Source organism: Malaya genurostris, chromosome 3 (genome assembly GCF_030247185.1).
Source record: "Malaya genurostris strain Urasoe2022 chromosome 3, Malgen_1.1, whole genome shotgun sequence".
Lineage (NCBI taxonomy): Eukaryota > Metazoa > Arthropoda > Insecta > Diptera > Culicidae > Malaya > Malaya genurostris.
The window spans coordinates 219010308-219030644 of NC_080572.1; the positions used below are offsets into that span (position 1 = coordinate 219010308).

The 20337-nt window shown below is 37.0% G+C and overlaps 2 protein-coding genes across 2 annotated transcripts; one reads left to right on the forward strand and one right to left on the reverse strand.

The window, feature by feature from the left end:
• Window positions 1-12370: 12370 nt before the first annotated feature.
• On the reverse strand, window positions 12371-12856 carry LOC131436315 (cuticle protein 19-like). Its single transcript, XM_058604977.1, has 2 exons — window positions 12807-12856; window positions 12371-12730 (listed from the first exon to the last, which is right to left on the reverse strand). Exons 1-2 carry the CDS (start codon window positions 12813-12815, stop codon window positions 12437-12439), a joined length of 303 nt encoding a protein of 100 aa, XP_058460960.1. The 5' UTR covers window positions 12816-12856; the 3' UTR covers window positions 12371-12436.
• Window positions 12857-13639: 783 nt separating this feature from the next.
• Window positions 13640-14279, forward strand: LOC131436500 (cuticle protein 19-like). Its single transcript, XM_058605231.1, has 2 exons — window positions 13640-13715; window positions 13796-14279. Exons 1-2 carry the CDS (start codon window positions 13707-13709, stop codon window positions 14135-14137), a joined length of 351 nt encoding a protein of 116 aa, XP_058461214.1. The 5' UTR covers window positions 13640-13706; the 3' UTR covers window positions 14138-14279.
• The last annotated feature ends 6058 nt before the right edge of the window (window positions 14280-20337 follow it).

Consider the following 20337-nt stretch of genomic DNA (forward strand, 5'->3'; position numbering starts at 1 on the left):
ATCACCGAAGAATTTAAAGCCATTTCTTCCAATGGAAAAATGTGACAATAGCTTAAGTATTCATTTTTAAACATTTCACAGTTTGGTTCAAGTACGTTGTAAGATATTATTCATGTTCAAAGTAATGAGGTGAAGGGATGAGGTGGAAATAGGAGCTCAGATGAAATAGGGAGCCCTTAACCTACGTAATACCCAAATTACCGACACAAGTTAACTTGGTTTACTCTTGATCCTTGAAAGGAAATATCTTATAGTCCCGTATTAAATTCGTGAATTTCGTCCGACTTCTGGTTTCGGAATTGCAGAGTGAAGATGGTTAAAACAAAATTGGCATCTCTACATATCACTGACAGTTTTTCACGATTATTAGATTACAACCAAACAAACCAATAATGACCGAATCGGTCCAACTTTGATTCAAATAATAGTCTTTTATTCTATTGAATGAGGTTGAATTACATCCGGATCCAACTTCCAGGATAGTGAATGATAGAAAATGCCTAACTTACGTATAAGTGACGACATAAAAAAGTACGAAACTTTCGAAGTAAATTTTAAAATTATTCAAGCTTTCAGGACTGGCAATTGATTGGCCCTGAAAACTTACTGTGGCTACTGTTCCATTGAATGCAGAAGTAATTTTGTCCGGATCTGTCTTCCAGCTATGACAATACAGGGCAATGACACACAAAAAAGTACACCAGTTTTAAAGCAGAATTTTAATTTATTTCAACTTGTAGACCTGGCCATTTGAAAGCCGTAAAAACTTTTGGATTTGTTCTCATTCCCGATTCAAAGAATAGTTTTTTTACAACCCTTAGTAATATTTATGAAAGTATGAATTACATGAGAAAGGCATCAATACACCACTAAAACAGGCCTTTTTCATGTTCGTACAAATCGATCAGCTCTTACTGCTGTTCCCTTATTTAGTAGCGCATATAATAGTTTTTCATTTTTTGCTTCTAGCATACAAATTAGAAGCAATCAAAATTACTTTTTTTACGTTTTAGTGTTGTATTTTTTTACAAAAATATATGTCGGAAAGCGGACGTAAGAGAGGCTAATTGATTTGAGATTTGCCTAGTAGGATTGTAGATATTACAAACAATAACGTTTCGCTTGTTTGTCGTGGAATTGTCTACTTCAATAGCCTATTACCATGATACTCTTTATTTCAATTAAGTTACCTATTTATAAAGACCGGTCTCCGGTGGTTATTCCTGCCTTGGTACAAATTGGCTTTCGCTGAATTTTAATCTACCACCAGTCAGAATAGGTGGATACTTGATTCGCGCCTTGAAGGCTCGTAAGTCGGTACAAGTTGATCGGATACAATCAAAACCAATCCAAAGTAAAACGTAAGCAAGACAATTCACACTCCATAGATTTCGCTTTTCCACTGGCCGTTCGTGCGGAGCAGAGCGGGTTGTATTGGCGAGTAAACACGTTCAATTACAACTGATTATATAAACCAACTAACAAAGTGGAAGATAAATACAAAATAACTATTTTTCCTAATTACGCCAGGCTCCCGTAAGGCCCCAACGTCTCGACATCGACCGAGGATCGTGTCTTTCTCCCAGTGCGGTTTCCTCGATATTTGCTAGTAGATATTCTGGTTCGTGTAGCTGCTGGCAGGCTGGAACCGGCTTTGGTCTTTCATTAATTACTGGCGCTTGCTTGTTGATCAATCCATTCGTATGGTTGCTTCCAGATATTGTGTCCGTAGTTGAGTACTTCGTACGTTGGTGGGCGAACGGCTTTTCCAATGCGCTTTTCAAACGCCTGAAAATCGTTCCATTTATAAGTTTTATAAAGATCAAGCGGTTCGGCTCCATCGGATTCATCCAGAGCGTAACCGTCATTAGATTCCCATCGGTTCTTGTTGTTTCCAGAATCCTGGTCCTGCACGCCATGTTCGAACATGTCGTTCGATGGAGCATACTTAGCCCGGCAGACGATTACCAATAGGTACGTTATAAATATAATCTGAGGAAACGAAAGAATCGCAATTGAAACTGCAGTCTTGAATTTAATTTTTTACCTTCAACATTTTCGAGTAATATTGGGGTGCAAGTGTTGACCGAACTGTAACGAAATAGTTACTGGTAAAATTTTCGCCAAGTGACCTATCTTTTAAAGGTTTTCTTTTCCTTAAATTGATACAGATTCTATACCGTTACTGTCAGTGATTGTTTATTTTTCATTCTGCCGATAAATGCATGAGTTGTAAATTTTTCTATGAGATGAAAAAACATGGCTTACAAATCTGCATGTCATTTTTAAAGAGTGTTGTGTTTGTCATCTTTAGAGACGGTTGCAGTCCTTAGAAGCATGTGAGGAACGCAGGAATAGTAGCAGGAGCTCTTGCACTGTTTAGCGTCGATTTTTACAGACTTGCCAATAGAGCAACTTTCAAAATTACAAGATTTATTAGTCAATCTTACTCTATTCCCGTAGTGCAACTATCTCGACATATGTTATTGTGGTTCTTTGCGTGGTGATGTAAGCCGGCTGCGAAATTCAGATTAAATTTATGGAAATAAAAACAAAACAAAGCAGATATTTTGAATTGTAAGTTTCTTATCTTGTTTAATATCTTTTTGCTTTTCTCATATAGAAAGGTTATGCAATCACTGTGAAAATCGACTTTTGAACCGGGGCCCGGAGGGACGAGTGACATATACCATTCGATTCAGTTCGTCGAGTACGCAAAATTTCTGTGTGTGTATGTAACGTTTTTTTGCAATAACTTTTCTCAGAGATGGCTGAACCGATTTTCACAAACTTAGATTCAAATGAAAGGTCTTGAGGTCCTATAAAAATTCCTGAACATAATTTGGATCCGACTTCCGGTTCGGGAGTTATGGGGTAAAATGCGCAAAAAAAATATGTGTTCTAACTTTTCTCATAGATGGCGCGACCGATTTTCACAAACTTAGGTTCAAATGAAAGGTGGTCCCAGGTGTTAAAAAATGTATACCATAACTTAAAATGGGGAAAAACCTTAAAACAATTTCTAAATCGACCTTAAATCTTTTCCAATTGATAGTTTTTATCAGTAGACGGTCAAACAAACCGATTTCGGTTATTCTTTTATAAATCGAAGAAAATTATTTTGAAGAATACCACAGTATTATATATGATAGTATGATTGATATGAGAAAGGCATCATTACACCACTAGGTGGATTAAAACAAGTTTTTACTTATATTTTTCCGAAATTTCTTAGGGTGCCGGTAACCGAACACCTTTTTTGAAATTGCCAAAATTTATCACTTTACTAAATTGATAATAATTTATTTTCAATAAAATTAATCAACTTAGTTTCTTAATCAGTTGTTAGTTAGGGACTTTAGCTTTTCATTGATGTATAGATGTCCGCATAATGTGCACTAAGTCAGACGTTATGAGATTACTCCCTTACATTTCCCATTATAATCACCCAGAATTTTTCTATTGGACAAAGTTCGAGCTTGCCGCATTTGGCTCCTTCGGCACATAATTACCATCGTAGACTTCTTACCACTGCATCACACCATGACACGATGCCAAATCCAGCCAAAACAGAGCGTCACTTTAGTGGAACCGGAGAAAGAGTAGCGAGTTTCGTTTTCCGGCTTGTGTTAAAAATTTCGAACCGTCATTTAGAGCTATGTTGCAAAAATTGGAAAAATTCTTCTAAATATGACTCAAAGCTATTTCAAATTTCAACTCAATACAACCGCTATACGAACCGACTTGGGCTCTACTGATTCCCAGTTTCCGGTTTCGGAAGTATCGGAGACAGTGGTCAAAAACTCAAAACCGAACTCAATTCTTTTTCTTAAAGAAGGCTGAGTCGTTTTTCACAAACTGAGTTTCGAATGAAAAGTCTTATGGTCTTATAAGCTCTGGATCTAGAGAGTAAAATGTGTTAAAAATTTCAAACCGAAAATATTTCTAGTGTGAGAGTTTTCAAGAAATGTTAATTAACCAGTAGAATTTGAATGGAATTTGAATTTGAAATTTCAAATATCATTTACCAGCATTTAATTATCGGATGAGGGTTATTTCGCCAAACGGGTTATTTTACCGAATATCATTTCGCTGAATGTCTTCTCGCTGAATGCCATTTCGCCGAAAGGGTCATTTCGCCGACTTCTTCAATAGTTTTCATATTGTGATTGGCATTGATTTGAAATAAAGACAAATGAAAAACGATAATGTTTACTCTCGGTTTGTTGAACTACAATCGTACTTCTGAAATAATCCAGAAAGACTTGAATGGTTTTTTTATATTCTTGTATTTCAAATCCAGGCAATTGTTTGCGTTATTTCTCGATAACAGAGTGCAAATGAAAAAAATCTCGAATTCGCCACTTGGCCACATCGTTTTGCTCGTGTGCTATTCGGCCTTGCAACCGCTCTGAAGTAAAGAAACCTAGCTTTTAATAGACCGAGCAAACAAGAGGTCGACGTCGCTTCCGACGGCGAGTCGGCGGCCAACTCAGCTGGCGTCACCTCGGCGGCTTAGTACCACCGAGTCATCATGGTTTCGGTTATGTGACTGCACCACATCAATTATCCAGGAGGCATAAAACAAATAGATAATTTTGATGAATAACCAGAATTTGCAGTTTTCTCAATCATTATGTGATGTAAACGAAATTACCCTTTCGACGAAATTACCCTTTCGGCGAAATGGCCTCTACGGTGAAACGACTTTCGGTGAAATAATCAAACATAATTTGGATCCGACTTCCGGTTCGGGAGTTATGGGGTAAAATGCGCAAAAAAAATATGTGTTCTAACTTTTCTCATAGATGGCGCGACCGATTTTCACAAACTTAGGTTCAAATGAAAGGTGGTCCCAGGTGTTAAAAAATGTATACTATAACTTAAAATGGGGAAAAACCTTAAAACAATTTCTAAATCGACCTTAAATCTTTTCCAATTGATAGTTTTTATCAGTAGACGGTCAAACAAACCGATTTCGGTTATTCTTTTATAAATCGAAGAAAATTATTTTGAAGAATACCACAGTATTATATATGATAGTATGATTGATATGAGAAAGGCATCATTACACCACTAGGTGGATTAAAACAAGTTTTTACTTATATTTTTCCGAAATTTCTTAGGGTGCCGGTAACCGAACACCTTTTTTGAAATTGCCAAAATTTATCACTTTACTAAATTGATAATAATTTATTTTCAATAAAATGAATCAACTTAGTTTCTTAATCAGTTGTTAGTAAGGGACTTTAGCTTTTCATTGATGTATAGATGTCCGCATAATGTGCACTAAGTCAGACGTTATGAGATTACTCCCTTACATTTCCCATTATAATCACCCAGAATTTTTCTATTGGACAAAGTTCGAGCTTGCCGCATTTGGCTCCTTCGGCACATAATTACCATCGTAGACTTCTTACCACTGCATCACACCATGACACGATGCCAAATCCAGCCAAAACAGAGCGTCACTTTAGTGGAACCGGAGAAAGAGTAGCGAGTTTCGTTTTCCGGCTTGTGTTAAAAATTTCGAACCGTCATTTAGAGCTATGTTGCAAAAATTGGAAAAATTCTTCTAAATATGACTCAAAGCTATTTCAAATTTCAACTCAATACAACCGCTATACGAACCGACTTGGGCTCTACTGATTCCCAGTTTCCGGTTTCGGAAGTATCGGAGACAGTGGTCAAAAACTCAAAACCGAACTCAATTCTTTTTCTTAAAGAAGGCTGAGTCGTTTTTCACAAACTGAGTTTCGAATGAAAAGTCTTATGGTCTTATAAGCTCTGGATCTAGAGAGTAAAATGTGTTAAAAATTTCAAACCGAAAATATTTCTAGTGTGAGAGTTTTCAAGAAATGTTAATTAACCAGTAGAATTTGAATGGAATTTGAATTTGAAATTTCAAATATCATTTACCAGCATTTAATTATCGGATGAGGGTTATTTCGCCAAACGGGTTATTTTACCGAATATCATTTCGCTGAATGTCTTCTCGCTGAATGCCATTTCGCCGACTTCTTCAATAGTCTTCATATTGTGATTGGCATTGATTTGAAATAAAGACAAATGAAAAACGATAATGTTTACTCCCGGTTTGTTGAACTACAATCGTACTTCTGAAATAATCCAGAAAGACTTGAATGGTTTTTTTATATTCTTGTATTTCAAATCCAGGCAATTGTTTGCGTTATTTCTCGATAACAGAGTGCAAATGAAAAAAATCTCGAATTCGCCACTTGGCCACATCGTTTTGCTCGTGTGCTATTCGGCCTTGCAACCGCTCTGAAGTAAAGAAACCTAGCTTTTAATAGACCGAGCAAACAAGAGGTCGACGTCGCTTCCGACGGCGGGTCGGCGGCCAACTCAGCTGGCGTCACCTCGGCGGCTTAGTACCACCGAGTCATCATGGTTTCGGTTATGTGACTGCACCACATCAATTATCCAGGAGGCATAAAACAAATAGATAATTTTGATGAATAACCAGAATTTGCAGTTTTCTCAATCATTATGTGATGTAAACGAAATTACCCTTTCGACGAAATTACCCTTTCGGCGAAATGGCCTCTACGGTGAAACGACTTTCGGTGAAATGACTTTCGGTGAAATGGCATTCGGTGAAATGACCCGCTCTCCTAATTATCGAACCCGCTCAGAATATACACAAAAAGTTACATCCAACTATATATACAATCTAATTTTTTGTGCGAAGTTCGAGCTTTTACTCTATCAAACTGTTCAAAATTTCAGATGTCGATAGCTAACTTATCTTAATGCCATAGTAACTTACTATCGCTCCCTACAGAAAAAGTTTCCGAATTCATGCTTTACATGCTCACTAACGCCTGGCAGATATTACAGGAGCTATCTGGCAATCATATAATATGTCTTGAAACCCTGAAACAATTTATTGAAAAAAAGCATCTTAATTAGTCATCATGATCTTAAATTACAGGAATTGCCAACTAGCACCATCAAGTGAGATAATTTTAAATTACTTCTGACACTAATTGAATTGTTTTAAACTCCCGAGTATTATTACCTACAAATCGAATATTCTACATAATCAGGTTTTATAAATAAAGCATAAAATATTTTCTATCGTAAACTTGCAAGTCCATAAGCGCCTTCCGGTGGGTAAGTTCTTAGCTAACATGTTATTCATTACGTAGTCCTGGGCAGCCCGAAAATCTTTTTAGAAAACTAGTTCGTTCTATTTTTTTTAGTTTTATAAGTGTATTATTTTAATATTTAGAAAACTCTGTTGGCCGCTGACCCGCCGTTCACCTAGTAGTATAATGATGCCATTCTCATATTACTTGTATTTTCGAAAATATCGCTGGAAGATTCTGCCAAGAATTTTTTTTTTCAAGTTTGAATTAAATTAGAAACTTTCTTTGGGTAGAAAATAACATAATATTTTCAATTTGTAAACAGTTATGTCAAATTAATAAGAATTTTACTTTATTTTGCATCGTCGCACTAAATGATGGAGTGCAATTTTAAATACACTTTACCCTATAATTATGAAAACGGAAGTCGGATACGGATGAAATCCAATAGCAACCTATGGGATCATAAGACCTTTTATTTGAGCCTTAGTTTGTGAAAATCAGTCAAGCTATCCCCGAGAAAAATGGCAATATTTGACACATACACACACATACATACATACATACATACACACACAAAATTTGCTCAGCTCGATGAACTGAGTCGAATGGTATAGGACACTTTGCAAACAAAACGTAGCTGTCATTTTCAGATTCGATATAATAATTTTTCCTTTCGTTGCACTTTAATTTCTTATTATTTTACAGATTTTTCTTCTGAAGAATATAATTCAAAATGTGGTATCCCTGCACGCTATACGAAATTGAACAAAGCTCCCTGTATGCTACGTTCGCTAAGACGGTTGTTTTTTTCTATTCAATATACCTATATATATATATATATATATATATATATATATATATATATATATATATATATATATATATATATATATATATATATATATATATATATATATATATATATATATATATATATATATATATATATATATATATATATATATATATATATATATTTATTCAGGACTATATGCGTACAAGCTTTACGTGGCCGATTGAGTCCAGTTTTGAATAAGCTTATTTTTTATATTGGATTTGGTTGTCACTCTTTTTCTAGGGGAAGAGAAGCCTCCTTTCAGCGAGGATTGAGGAGCACTTTGTTCGTGGCTCGTCTCGTTATCCATTGCCGCAACGGTGATATTGTTGTTTCCAAACCTATTGTTATAAGTGGTTTCCATGTTCTTCTCGCTGTTGTTCGCAGTCTTGTGCTTATTGCTAGTTGCTGTAGATACGTTTTGTTGGACATTGATTGCAGTTGCCTGCTGGTTTGATGCTGAAAGTGTTTTTGAAGCAGAAGTATTGGATTCACCAGTTACTGTTGCTGAACGGTTGTCCTTGTCTTTGGTTGAAGACGTCTTTTTCGAAGTTTCAGAGCATGGTTTACCGTAGTGTGCAGGTTGTTAACAAAACTGAGAGGTAATCAACTGATTCTCATAGGTAATCAACGTTTTACACGGGTGTGTAGCGCGTTGTCCACAAATGATGTGAGATAGAATTGCCTTATGTAGTTGCATACGTACCACTCGCACGCCATTCCGGATACCGGGGAAAATCCGCTATACTTCCCTTTCGATGGAAAGAATTTCTCCGTAATGTGACATATTTTCGCGAACAAAATCGTCACTAGCCTGCGGGGGGAGGTCATGTACATGTACTTCTATGGCATCGTGCTCCACATACACAGGGATTTTGAATTTATCATTGTTATACTCGACACTGTGCACCTCGTTGTTAACCGAAGCGAATGCAATCGTATCTCTTTCACGTTTAAACATAATGTACAAAGAGCTAGTAACCTTGTTGAATTGAATCTCATTTACATCATTTACGTCTAGATGCATTCGTTGCTTACCCAAATAGCAATCCGCAACTAGTTCTGATACGACAAAATCCAAACTATTTTGCAACAAGAGCACGAATATGTTTTTTATGTTATACTGGTTAAAACATGGTGACAGCAATGTTTCATCATAACATAACTAGTTACGAAATAGTTATTTAGGTTTCCAATAATAACGTCTTTGTGTCATATTGAATTAAATATAATTTATAAGCTATCGTTACTTAATCCAAACATATCTTTAATCACAACAATGCTTCTAGCTACTAGTTGAAAATAAGTTTATTTGACTTCAATAGTAGCCACCCGTAACTAGTTTTGATACTACTTAACCCAACTGTGTTGCAACAAGAGCACGAACATGTTTTTTATGTTATATTGGTTAAAACAAGGTGACAGCAATGTTTCTTTATAACGTAAACATTGAACTAGCTATCATTTGTAAGTTATCGTTACTTGATTCTAACATATCTTTAATCACAGCTATGCTTTTAGCTACTAGTTGAAAAAAGGTTTATTTTCCGTTGCGAAACCATTATAAATACGTAAGCGTATATGTAAATCGTTACTGTGAATTGATGTAGTAATAACTTAGATATTATAAGATTATAACATATAATTTCTTCATTGATTCAAACAGTTATCGGTAGGTTTTCCCAATGTTATGATAACGAAAATGCAAACAAAACAACCTTTGTTGGCTTGAATATGGCGAACACAATATAAAGTCTCAAGAAGTGTGTGAAACATAAAAAAAACCAGGATATCACTTTTTTCAAAACTACTTTTTGCCGAAAATAGTGAAAGGCAGAATAGTCATTTTTGTTCTATGCATTGTCATAAACACGAAGAAAATAATATAGGGATTGAACATCGATTGTGATAATTCTATAATTCCCATGATATATGAATTTAAAATGATGAGAAATCACTCTACTTGGAATAATTTTGAGCATTCTGAACATAGGGTTATTTTCCTGTTTATTTTTATATCTTTATAAACAGTTAAGTAAAATTTAATTCCGCTCGACAGTTTTAAAATCGTTGTGAAATTTGTACCTTGTATCAAGTTTGTGATTTAAAGCACTCTTCTGTTTTTTTTATTGATGATAGATAAGTGTTCTGTATTCATTCAATGTTTATAATATCGATGGTGACTAAGTTTCGACTAGTTTACTTGAAAACAAGTTATTTTCAAGTTATCTTTCAGTATGACATTACAACGTAACGACAACTTATTTTTAGCCGACCTAACAACTAGTAGAAACTGCGCTTTTTAAGTCATGCAAGTGATTAGATGTTAGTAACAATCACTCAAATATCTGGTTGCAAACTAGTCACAAACAAGCTGGAGTAACAAAAATTGTTACTTGGGTAAGTAAGATTTCAATTTCGTTTGCTGCTGGTCTAACTTCAATACATATTGAATTTGGCCTTATTGGTCAAGTTTCAGGTATTTGCCCATTTGGTACGCTCTATTGTTCACTACAATGTATTGTCTTTGTTTTTGTCGTCTCGACCGTAAGCAAATTTCGACTGTGTCGGATGAGATACGAACACGAACTGGAAAGGCGGTGGTGTTTTCTTCTTCCGTACCGCACGTACCGATGAGTACCGGTTTTGCATCATAATTTTGTATGACGATTTGAAAGTTTCGAAAGCAGGATCTGTATGAAATCGCACAGTATCTTTTAAGCCAATGGGAACTTTAATTTCAATCAATATTTGTAAAGCTGTAGCTGAGAAATCAAAGTGAGCTCAGTTCTCGGAGCTTTTCTTCACTATTATCGGTGCGCTCGGAAACAGAAAACGGGGATAAGTAGTCCCCCCCCTCCCAACCAACAATATCTGCTAACTAGATAAATTTATCTGTAATTTTTAAATAAATTTGCACCTCGTTTTGCTTGTGAAAAAATACGCTAGAAATTAAAAAAATATTCACTTATCGCGCTGTAATACCGGAACCGGAGGTCGGATCCGGATCGACTTTCCGGGGATGTAAAAAAATCAAGACCTTTTATTTGCATCTTTGTTTGTGAAAATCGATTAAGAACTTTCTGCGAAAATTGGGGATGCATTTTCTCGTAGATTTGCACATATTACTTTGTAATACCGGAACCGGAAGTCGAATAAAGATCAAATTCAATAGCAGGCTACCATAAGGCTTTTCGTTTGCGAAATTCGGTTTAGCCATCTCTGAAAAATGTGAGTGACATTATTTATCACATACACACATACAAACATACACTCACAGATATTTTGTGATCTCGACGAACTGAGTCGAATGGTATATGGCAATCGATCCTCTGGGCTTCGGTTATAAAATCGGTTTTCACAGCGATTGCATAGCCCTTCTATATGCAATATGGTAAAAATATTCTAGCACACTAACTCCATCTGATAGAGTGATTCCAAATTAAAGTTTTCATCGTTTGACAAAAACTTTGAGCTCCTTGTTTGAAGCTCAAATTCTTCCGGACGCTGTAGCTTTCGTGCTTCTTCATTCTTGAACCATTTTGTTTATTGTACACAAATGCATTATTTTATGCCCCTGGTGAAGCAGTTCTTAACTAATTTCCTACAAAATGGTTCTAAATTTTAAGTTCAAGTAACTTCAACAAGTTCATTAAAGACTGTATTGGGTTATCTGTGCATTATAATCGTTCTCAACCCCAATCAGCCGAAATCCTATATGTTCTGGGTCTCTTACAATGCGGATTCTTTATTCACGCCCTTGGTCAACCACATTGTAGGAGACCCCACTGTAATTCCGGGACTGAAAACTGGATCCGGATGAAATTCAGGGACTATAATAGCTTTCATTTGAATTTAAGTCTGTGAAAATAGGCTCAGAATCCTCAGACAAAAGTTATTGATATAATTTGCATATATTTGGTGCATATCACCGTGTAATTCCGGAACCAGAAAATCTATATGAAGTTTAGGAATCTAGTATGGGACCCTAGATTTTTTTTAATTTAAATCTAGGTTTGTAAAAATCGGGCCAACCATCTTCGAGAAAAATAAGTGGTAATTTTTGTCAGTCATTTGGTGACCTCGAAGAACTGTTTCGAATTATTTATGACACTCCTCCGGGCCTCGGTTCAAAATTCGATTTTAACAGTGGTAGCAGAAACTTTGCAACTGCAAGAGATCGAAAGTCTCTGCAGAATGTTCATTTGATTCAAATTGTTGCGGAACTGGTTGATGGCACAAGATAAAACGGGTCATCGAAATGTGATTATGCCAAAACTTACTTGATCTCAGGTTTAAATTGTTTTGCACGTATAATCAAAACGCATGGAATTTTTCAAACACACAACACACCAATTAAAACAGTTTGACTTTGGAGTTGGATAAATAAAAATTCACTATTATTAATTACAATATCACATTTGGTATGGAAAAAACATGTCTAGCAATTTGAAATTTCAAAGGAAAATCGTTCCTGGGTCCATCATCAATGCAAAGAGTGACCGTGGTGGACATTCTTGACGACGGCTTCGAATCCATTGTGGTCGTCGGCTTTGTAATCAACGATGCGCTCGCTGCCATCCGATTCGACTAGTGTGTACTGACCCTTGACGACATCCCCATCACGCACCTCCCACTGGGACTTGTGATCGCCCGTGTGGGGATCATGGACTCCGTACTCGAACTTGTACTTGGGATGGGAATGATGTTCTTCTTTATAGTCTCCCGACGGGTATTGGGCAGAAGCGACGACAGCCAGACAGGCTAGTAGTGCGATGATCTGTTCAAAAGCATAAAAAACAATGTCATTCAAATGTTGGGTGGCTGGAGTTAATTTGCGACCTTTGGATTCTTACCTTGATCATTTTGCCGTGCGTAAATCGGTTGGTATGTTTACTAGAGGATGATTTCACCGAAACTGATACCTTGATCCGAGCAGATTGATGTATTTATACACTCGTGTGAGATGCGTCGGAGAAATTAACCACTGTGCGATGCTCTAGGCTGGTTTAAAATGACGAATCACTCAGAAAGATGGGGCGTGTTGGACGGTGTGTGATGTCGGTGGTCCGAAATCTACACGAATGAAGTATCGGCTTGTTCGATCGAAGTGCGTTGCTCAAATTTTCCATTAAAATCAATCATCTTAGCTGATGACCGCCACGAGCCTTGGGCCGTGAAACATCTTGGCCTCCGTAGTAAAAACAGTGACACGAAATAGCGATGGTAATGAAAGAGAAGCCGCAGAAAAATTGCATCGTTCGTTCGTTCGTTCGCTCGCTCGGTTTTGGGAAAATTTTGTCATTTTGGGTTGGCAGGTGCATCAAAGTCATGACCGTCGAACCGAAGTAGTGGAATCGGCCGGTTTGGAAATATGTAGTGTGTTAAATTGAACTCACCCGAGTAATAATGGTGCCGTTCTTCGAGAGCTATTTTCAGCTATTTGCAAGCCATCAGTGGTCGCCGAAACTTGTTCAAGAACTTTTTTTGGAGTGAGGCGAAAGGGAAAATCGTGTCAGTACAGATCGAAACATGAACGGTCTTTCTGACATATGATTACATAGCAAAGAGAGCAGTGTGTAAATTAACACTCGCACTGGTAATAACCTCACTTACCACATTCACCTCAGGTTAAAACAAAATACAGTTTCGTGTATAAATATTCACTGCCCAGTGGTGTTTGGTATCAGTCTCAGAACAGCTCTCAAGCAATAGGTCAGCAGCCTCTTTTCAGCAGTTGAAGCAGGAAAAGCAACATGTTTAAGGTAGCATTGACGGCGGGGCACTTTCCTCCGGTTTTCTTTGTTCCACCGTAACTCGTTTTCCTTTCTAATTATTTTTGCAGATTATAGCACTGGTTGCCTGTTTGGCCGTCGCCGTGCTGGCGTACGAGGAATATCATGCCCACCCGAAGTACAAGTTCGAGTACGGTGTCAAGGATTCCCATACCGGTGACAACAAGGAACAGTGGGAACACCGGGATGGCGATGCCGTGCAAGGATCGTACTCGCTGCATGAACCGGACGGCACCCACCGGGTGGTGAACTACAAATCGGACAAACACGTTGGATTCCAGGCCCACGTGCAGCGCGCTGGACACGCCAGTCATCCGGCCGTTTACGGTGAACACCATGACGGACACGGACACGGTGGTGAGAGTTATGCCAACATTGATCAGCATCACTAAGGTCTCGTTGTTATTATTGTTGTTGTTGTTATTATGGACTCTGTCATTCGTTGCAGAGAGGTAAGAAAAGGGTGTTGTTGCATTTATCGCATTTATGCACCCTTTGTGGACTGTGAAATAAAGACTTGTTAGAGTTATGTGATCTATCGACTGTTTGTTTTGTAAGGAGAAAGAAATTTTTCGTTGGTCGTCGGAGGTCATGAATCGTTTTCAAAGGTGTGTTTAGATATGAATCATCGGGTTCAAGTTCGAAAACTGGAATTCTGATTGCAAAGGATACATTTTTTTTGCGAGTTAATGATTGAATTCGAAGTGAATTAGTGAATCAGTTGGTCCAATGAATTTTTATTTTTATTCATTCGCGATCTTTCGGAACACCAAGAAACGCGATATGTTGTACAATATTTGTTGAAATAATTATTACAGGTGGTGATAGAGATGTATATTTTTCAAGTTTATGAGTCCTGATATGCTTTCGAAACATATTTCTTGGATTCTATAGACAACACGTGAAGACTTCGTTCAAAGTCTAAACCTTTCAAACCATTCAAGCGACGGTTTGGAATTTTGGGTACTCTTCAAACTGTAATCCCGAAGCAGGAAGTACGATCCAGATAAAATGGAGCGTATTTTCATTGCGCAATAAAAACTTTAATTTGAACCTAAGTTTGAGAAAATCGGCCCAGCCAGTCAACGAGTTATATTTTGGAGTTTGCTACCACTGCTCTCGGTAGTTTCGGAACCGGAGTCTGGGGACCGGTAAGCCTAAGTCAGTTCTAATGCTCAGCAACGAACATGATTCATGAATTGAATTAGCTTTGAGCTCAATTTAGAAGATTGCTTACGTTTTTGCATCATCGCTCTAAAGGATGGCCTGATAGTTTAAGCTCTCATCATAAGAAAAATTAAAAGTCATAGACTCAAGATTGACAAAAAATACGAAAAATAAATGTCACTCAAAAGACGACTCGAACCTGCGTTTTTATGCACTCTGTGCATACGCGCTACCATGAAAAAAATCATCATTTTAGCGATTTTTTTCCAGAACTATATTTCAACAAAATAAATTCCAATGTTTTGCATGATAAAAAGTATCATAGGAACAACATTTTGTAGTTTTTTCATGTAAAAATATTTAGAACTAGGTCGGTGAAAAGGTATTTTTGAGGACGCTTCTTAAAAATCGTGATTTGCGGTGTCCACTGTATCTCAGCGCAGACTAATCAAAAGTGAACAAATCAAAGCTGCAAAGTTAGAGTAGAAGTTTTTCTAGACCCCAACGTTTTTGTTTGATTTATTTTTAATTTTTGGTGGTTGCTCGTGAAAACTACGATTTTTCACAAAAAAATCCGCCATTTTGTAGCTGTAAAACCTCCCCAAAGTAACAAACAACAAAAAGGAAAACGTTGGGGTCTGGTTTTTTATATGTAGAAAGTGTGTGCAAAATTTGAAAAAAATTGGTGCAGTAGTTTTTGAATGACGATGGACACGGAATTTCGAAACCTGCTTTCGAGAAAAACGCGTTTAAAGTTTTTGTCTATGAAATCAATGGAAACAATCTATTACTCAAGGGAGCCCGTAGGGTCTCCCTTTTTAAAAAAAGTATATCTTTTCTTTTATAATTTATTATAATGAAACATTTGAAGAATGTTTTGTCGAGTTTTGAAGTCAACCGAAGTAGAAATCTTGGGCCTGTGCGTCGAGTTCTTGCTTCTTCGCAGAATGAGATAGCCATAGATAAAGGACTATAACTTCCAGAGTTTCGTTCAAATAGGCATGAAAATTTTACAGAATATTCTTAGAATGTTTTACTATAAGTAAATCTTGCTCAGAAAGTATAATCTCTATCTACAGGATCGGTAGTAACATCCGCCCGATTCTCTCGATCCACGCCCCTGTTCACCATCTTCATTGGATCTAACAAGATCTTTTTTCTTTTGTTACTAACTTTTTCGTTCCCCCTTTCCCGTCTCTTCACCATCTCGATGACAACTAATTAGATCTCTGTCGTTTTCAAACATTTTGTTCCCACACCCCCTTTTCACCCCGTTTCCCAAAATATTTACTTTCTTGTTCATTCTCTTCTATAACATCACCATCATCGCCCACGGAAGACCGCTCCAGTCGATGACCGGCATGCGGGACACCCGCCGGGCCTTCGTAGCCTGGGGTTGTTTCCCGCGGACCCACACGGACCGAAGAATGCGGCCAACATAGATAATTACAGACGCCATCTGGAAGACTTTCATGCTAAATTCAATTCACCGGCCACTACCGATCGCCAGCTGAAAGCTGGATTCTCGAGAATCCGCGACCCCGATACTACATTACATAACGATACTATTCTAGTTTTCTAGTTAAGTTAGACGATAATTAAGATTTGAAAATACCCTTGGAGCTTAAGCAGTGTGCCTTAATATTATATTATATTAATGAATAAAAAAAAGTCAATTATTCTGATATGTTTCAGGAACATTTTCAGTCATTCAAGGACTTCTGTGAATCGCGATTATGGAGCGTGAAGATTAAGTATTTTAATACATTTTGTTATTCTGAAGGATACCACGAATATGGGCCACAAAAAGAAACTCACTGTTATCGTTCTCAGCTATCGGGAAATATCGCAAACAATTGCCTGGCGGATACTCTAATAAAGTCAACAAGTTTTCTTGGGAATTCCGTTTTGAAGATTATGAAACAAAAATAAAATAAAAAAGAAAATCAAAAAAATCATTCAAGCCTTTCTGGATTATTTCAGAAGTACGATTGTAGTTCAACAAAACGGGAATAAACATGATCATTTTTCATTTGTCGTTATTTCAAATCAATTCCAATCACGATTTGAAGAATATTGAAGAATTCGGTGAAATGGCGTTCGACGAAATGACCATTTCGGCGAAATAACCCTTTCGGCGAAATGACCCTTATGGTGAAATGACCCTTATGGTGAAATGACCCTCTCGGCGAAATGACCCTTTCGGCGAAATAACCCTTTCGGTGGAATGACCTCTTCGGCGAAACGACATTCGACGGAATGATCCATTCGGAGAAATGACTTTCGGCGAAATGACCCGCTTCCATTCCATTCTATAAAACCAAACAATTCTGTAATGTACATTTCATAAAATTCAATTTACTGAAGCATGTTGGGTTGTTTTGTAAACGCATAAATCAAAATTTTCTGAATCATGCTAAAACTTTTTTCATCGCGTAAATTATATAGAAAATCGCGTTGTTTCAAATAAAACGCTCCAAAAAGTCGCGCAAATTAAATTCTGGTAAATTGATTTCGCTTAGATTGAGATTTTAATGAAACATTAGGTGTACAACTTTGCTTCCGCCGTTTTTTCCAAAGTTTAAAGCTTTATTGCGAAAAAGTGCTTACAGATGTATTATTCAAAGTATTGTCCGTCGCTAGCGACAACTTTCTCCCATCTTTCCGGAAATTTTCGGATCCCGGCTCGAAAAAAGGAGTCCTTTTTTGACGCTATCCATGAAGCAATCCAAGTTGATCTGCTAGGCCGTGTGCCATCGAACGGAATAGGTGGAAGTCAGAAGGGGCGACATACGGCGGGTGGGACAAGACTTCCCATTTCAGCGTTTCCAGGTACTTTTTGACCACTTTTGCGACGTGAGGCCGAGCATTGTCGTGTTGGAGGATGACTTTGCCATGTCGCTCTTGATACTGTGGCCGCTTTTCTTTTAGTGCGCGACTATGGCGCATCAGTTGCGTTCGGTAGCGATCTCCTGTGATGGTTTCACCCGGTCTTTAGAGCTCGTAGTAAATTGTTATTCATCTTTGAAGGTTTTTTCTCTTCGACCATCATGTTTGTCTTCGACATCGAAATCACCATTTTTAAAACGTTGAAACCACTCCCGACATGTTCTTTTACTCAGAGCAGCATCACCGTAAGTTTCTTAAAGCATTCGATGCGCTTCAGCTGCATTTTTTTCGAATTGTAACAGAAAAGTAAAACTTCCCGGAAATGGCGAGAATTGGGCACATACACAGACATTTTCGAACGTGAATAATACGAAAACAAGAACAACTGTCACTGAAACGGCGACGACAATTCCTTAGACACTGTACACACTCACTTTGATGGCTATGTATTTTGACCAGTCTCAGCCGGTACAGCCACTTATCGGAAAACGGCGGAAGCAAAGTTGTACACCTGATAGTTTCAGAACTGTATGTTTTGTTGACCCTTTCAGTCATATTCGATTTTCAGTAAAAATTGTATTCTGTGTAAAAACGATTCACAATGATTTTTATCTGTTGGTACTTGTATTTATACACACAGAGAAATGTAGCACCGAATCATTGGTTACTAGAAGAATTAAAATACCAGACCTTCAATGTGGTATTTGAATAATTCGATCGTCTCGCAACAAAATGAGCAAGCGCAAGCCACTCTTTGTTTACTCTCTCGGTTATTACGGAGTCATAACGAAAATGTCTTTAAAGTTTTCAATATCAATCGAAATCTTGGGTTTCAAAAATTTGAAATCGAGTTTAAATCGGAATAAAAGTATTACAAAACATCACTTAGCGAACTGGCATCATTTCATTCATAAAAGCAAACGGAAATGTATAATTTTAACAAACAAAAGCGTTAGTTGAAATAACTAATCGATTTAGGTTCATTTGTTTCAACTCAAAAGTTTGTAAATCGTTTCGTTTCACTCTTCGTTATTCGCCCTTGGTATAACTCTGCCAAGTCACGGAAGCCGTGAGATGCTTATCGGTCTCGATACTTTGCAAATGCGCCGAGTCCTGTTCCGTGCAATGGTAAATATTTTGACTAACAATATTGATTACCCTCATCAACATAAATGTTCGTTTTAGAGCTTTTCGCAACAAAAACCTCTTCAGAGTGCCTCTAAGTTATAACATACTAACTATGAAATTAACGGTCCACTTTCCTCGTAGCAGAATGTAAGTGATTTTTTGAATAGTCTTAGAAATAAACATTAGGACTTTAGTTTGTCTGTTGATTAAACATAAATAAATAAAATAAATAAATTATTAACTTAATACAAAGTTCGTGCAGTGAAAACTGATTTTTCAAATTAAATTTTTGTGTTGTTGAAACTGTTTGTCATGAGATTGGCAGGAACGCAAAAGTAAAATATTTGTTTCTTCTATCAAAATATTGATTGAAACAAACTATTCCGATGGCAAAAATCTATTCTTAATCCATCTAGTGGTGTGATGATGCCTTTCTCTTTCATCGATACAATTTCATTGATTGATTCCTATTCTTTAGTAATTCCTGACACTAATTTGGGTTCCTTTTTCAATCAGATTGATTCGGATAGTTCACGAAAGCATGCTTCAGCGTTTATGTAACGTGTTCGGCAACATATCTTAAACCAAGCGTATCAGCCATAATACATTTGAACAAGATCATATTTAACTATCCCAAGTAATAATGCGGACAAAGAAAATGGTCGATTTTGTCACTTGTACGGTTTTGAAGTGTCAGCTACAGTATATTCGAAAATGACCCACATCTTGAACGAACCTGAAATTACTGATATCGGTTCATCCATATCCAACAAATTGAGTAATTGGTAATGAGTTTTACCGTTTGCGTCACTTATACCATTATGTCCCCGGAATCAGAAATGAAATAAATTTAATCTTTAAATTTGATCAATGACCCAAGCTTTCAGAAGAGAATAATTTTTTTAAAACTCAACGTGTGACTCAACGTTTACGTCGCACACTCGAAAACAATCTTTTTGAGCATTGTCAGTTACGTCACCTATACCACTATATTTTCGGAACCGAAAGTTACAGCTACTGAATTCACAACCCAATAATAGCTTCCAAACAAGTTTTAGCTTGTAGAAATCAGTTAAGCTATCTCTTAGAAAATTGTGCCGAGGAAAAATTCACTCGTACACACAAACATTTTCCAATCTGGTCGAATTGAGTTGAATGATTTATAACACTGAATATGTACTGAAATGTCGAATAACAGAAGGTCGAATGACAAATATCGATGAATTAAAAGTCGAAACACCAAAGGGTTCGAACAACAAAAAGCCGAGTGCGTCAAATGGTCGAATACGACAAAAAGTCTATATAACAAAACTTCGAATATATCGAGAGGTCGAATGCAACAAATAGTCAAATAACTGTAAGGTAGAGCAGGTACAGCCGAAAGAGACAAAAAAACGAATACGGTTTG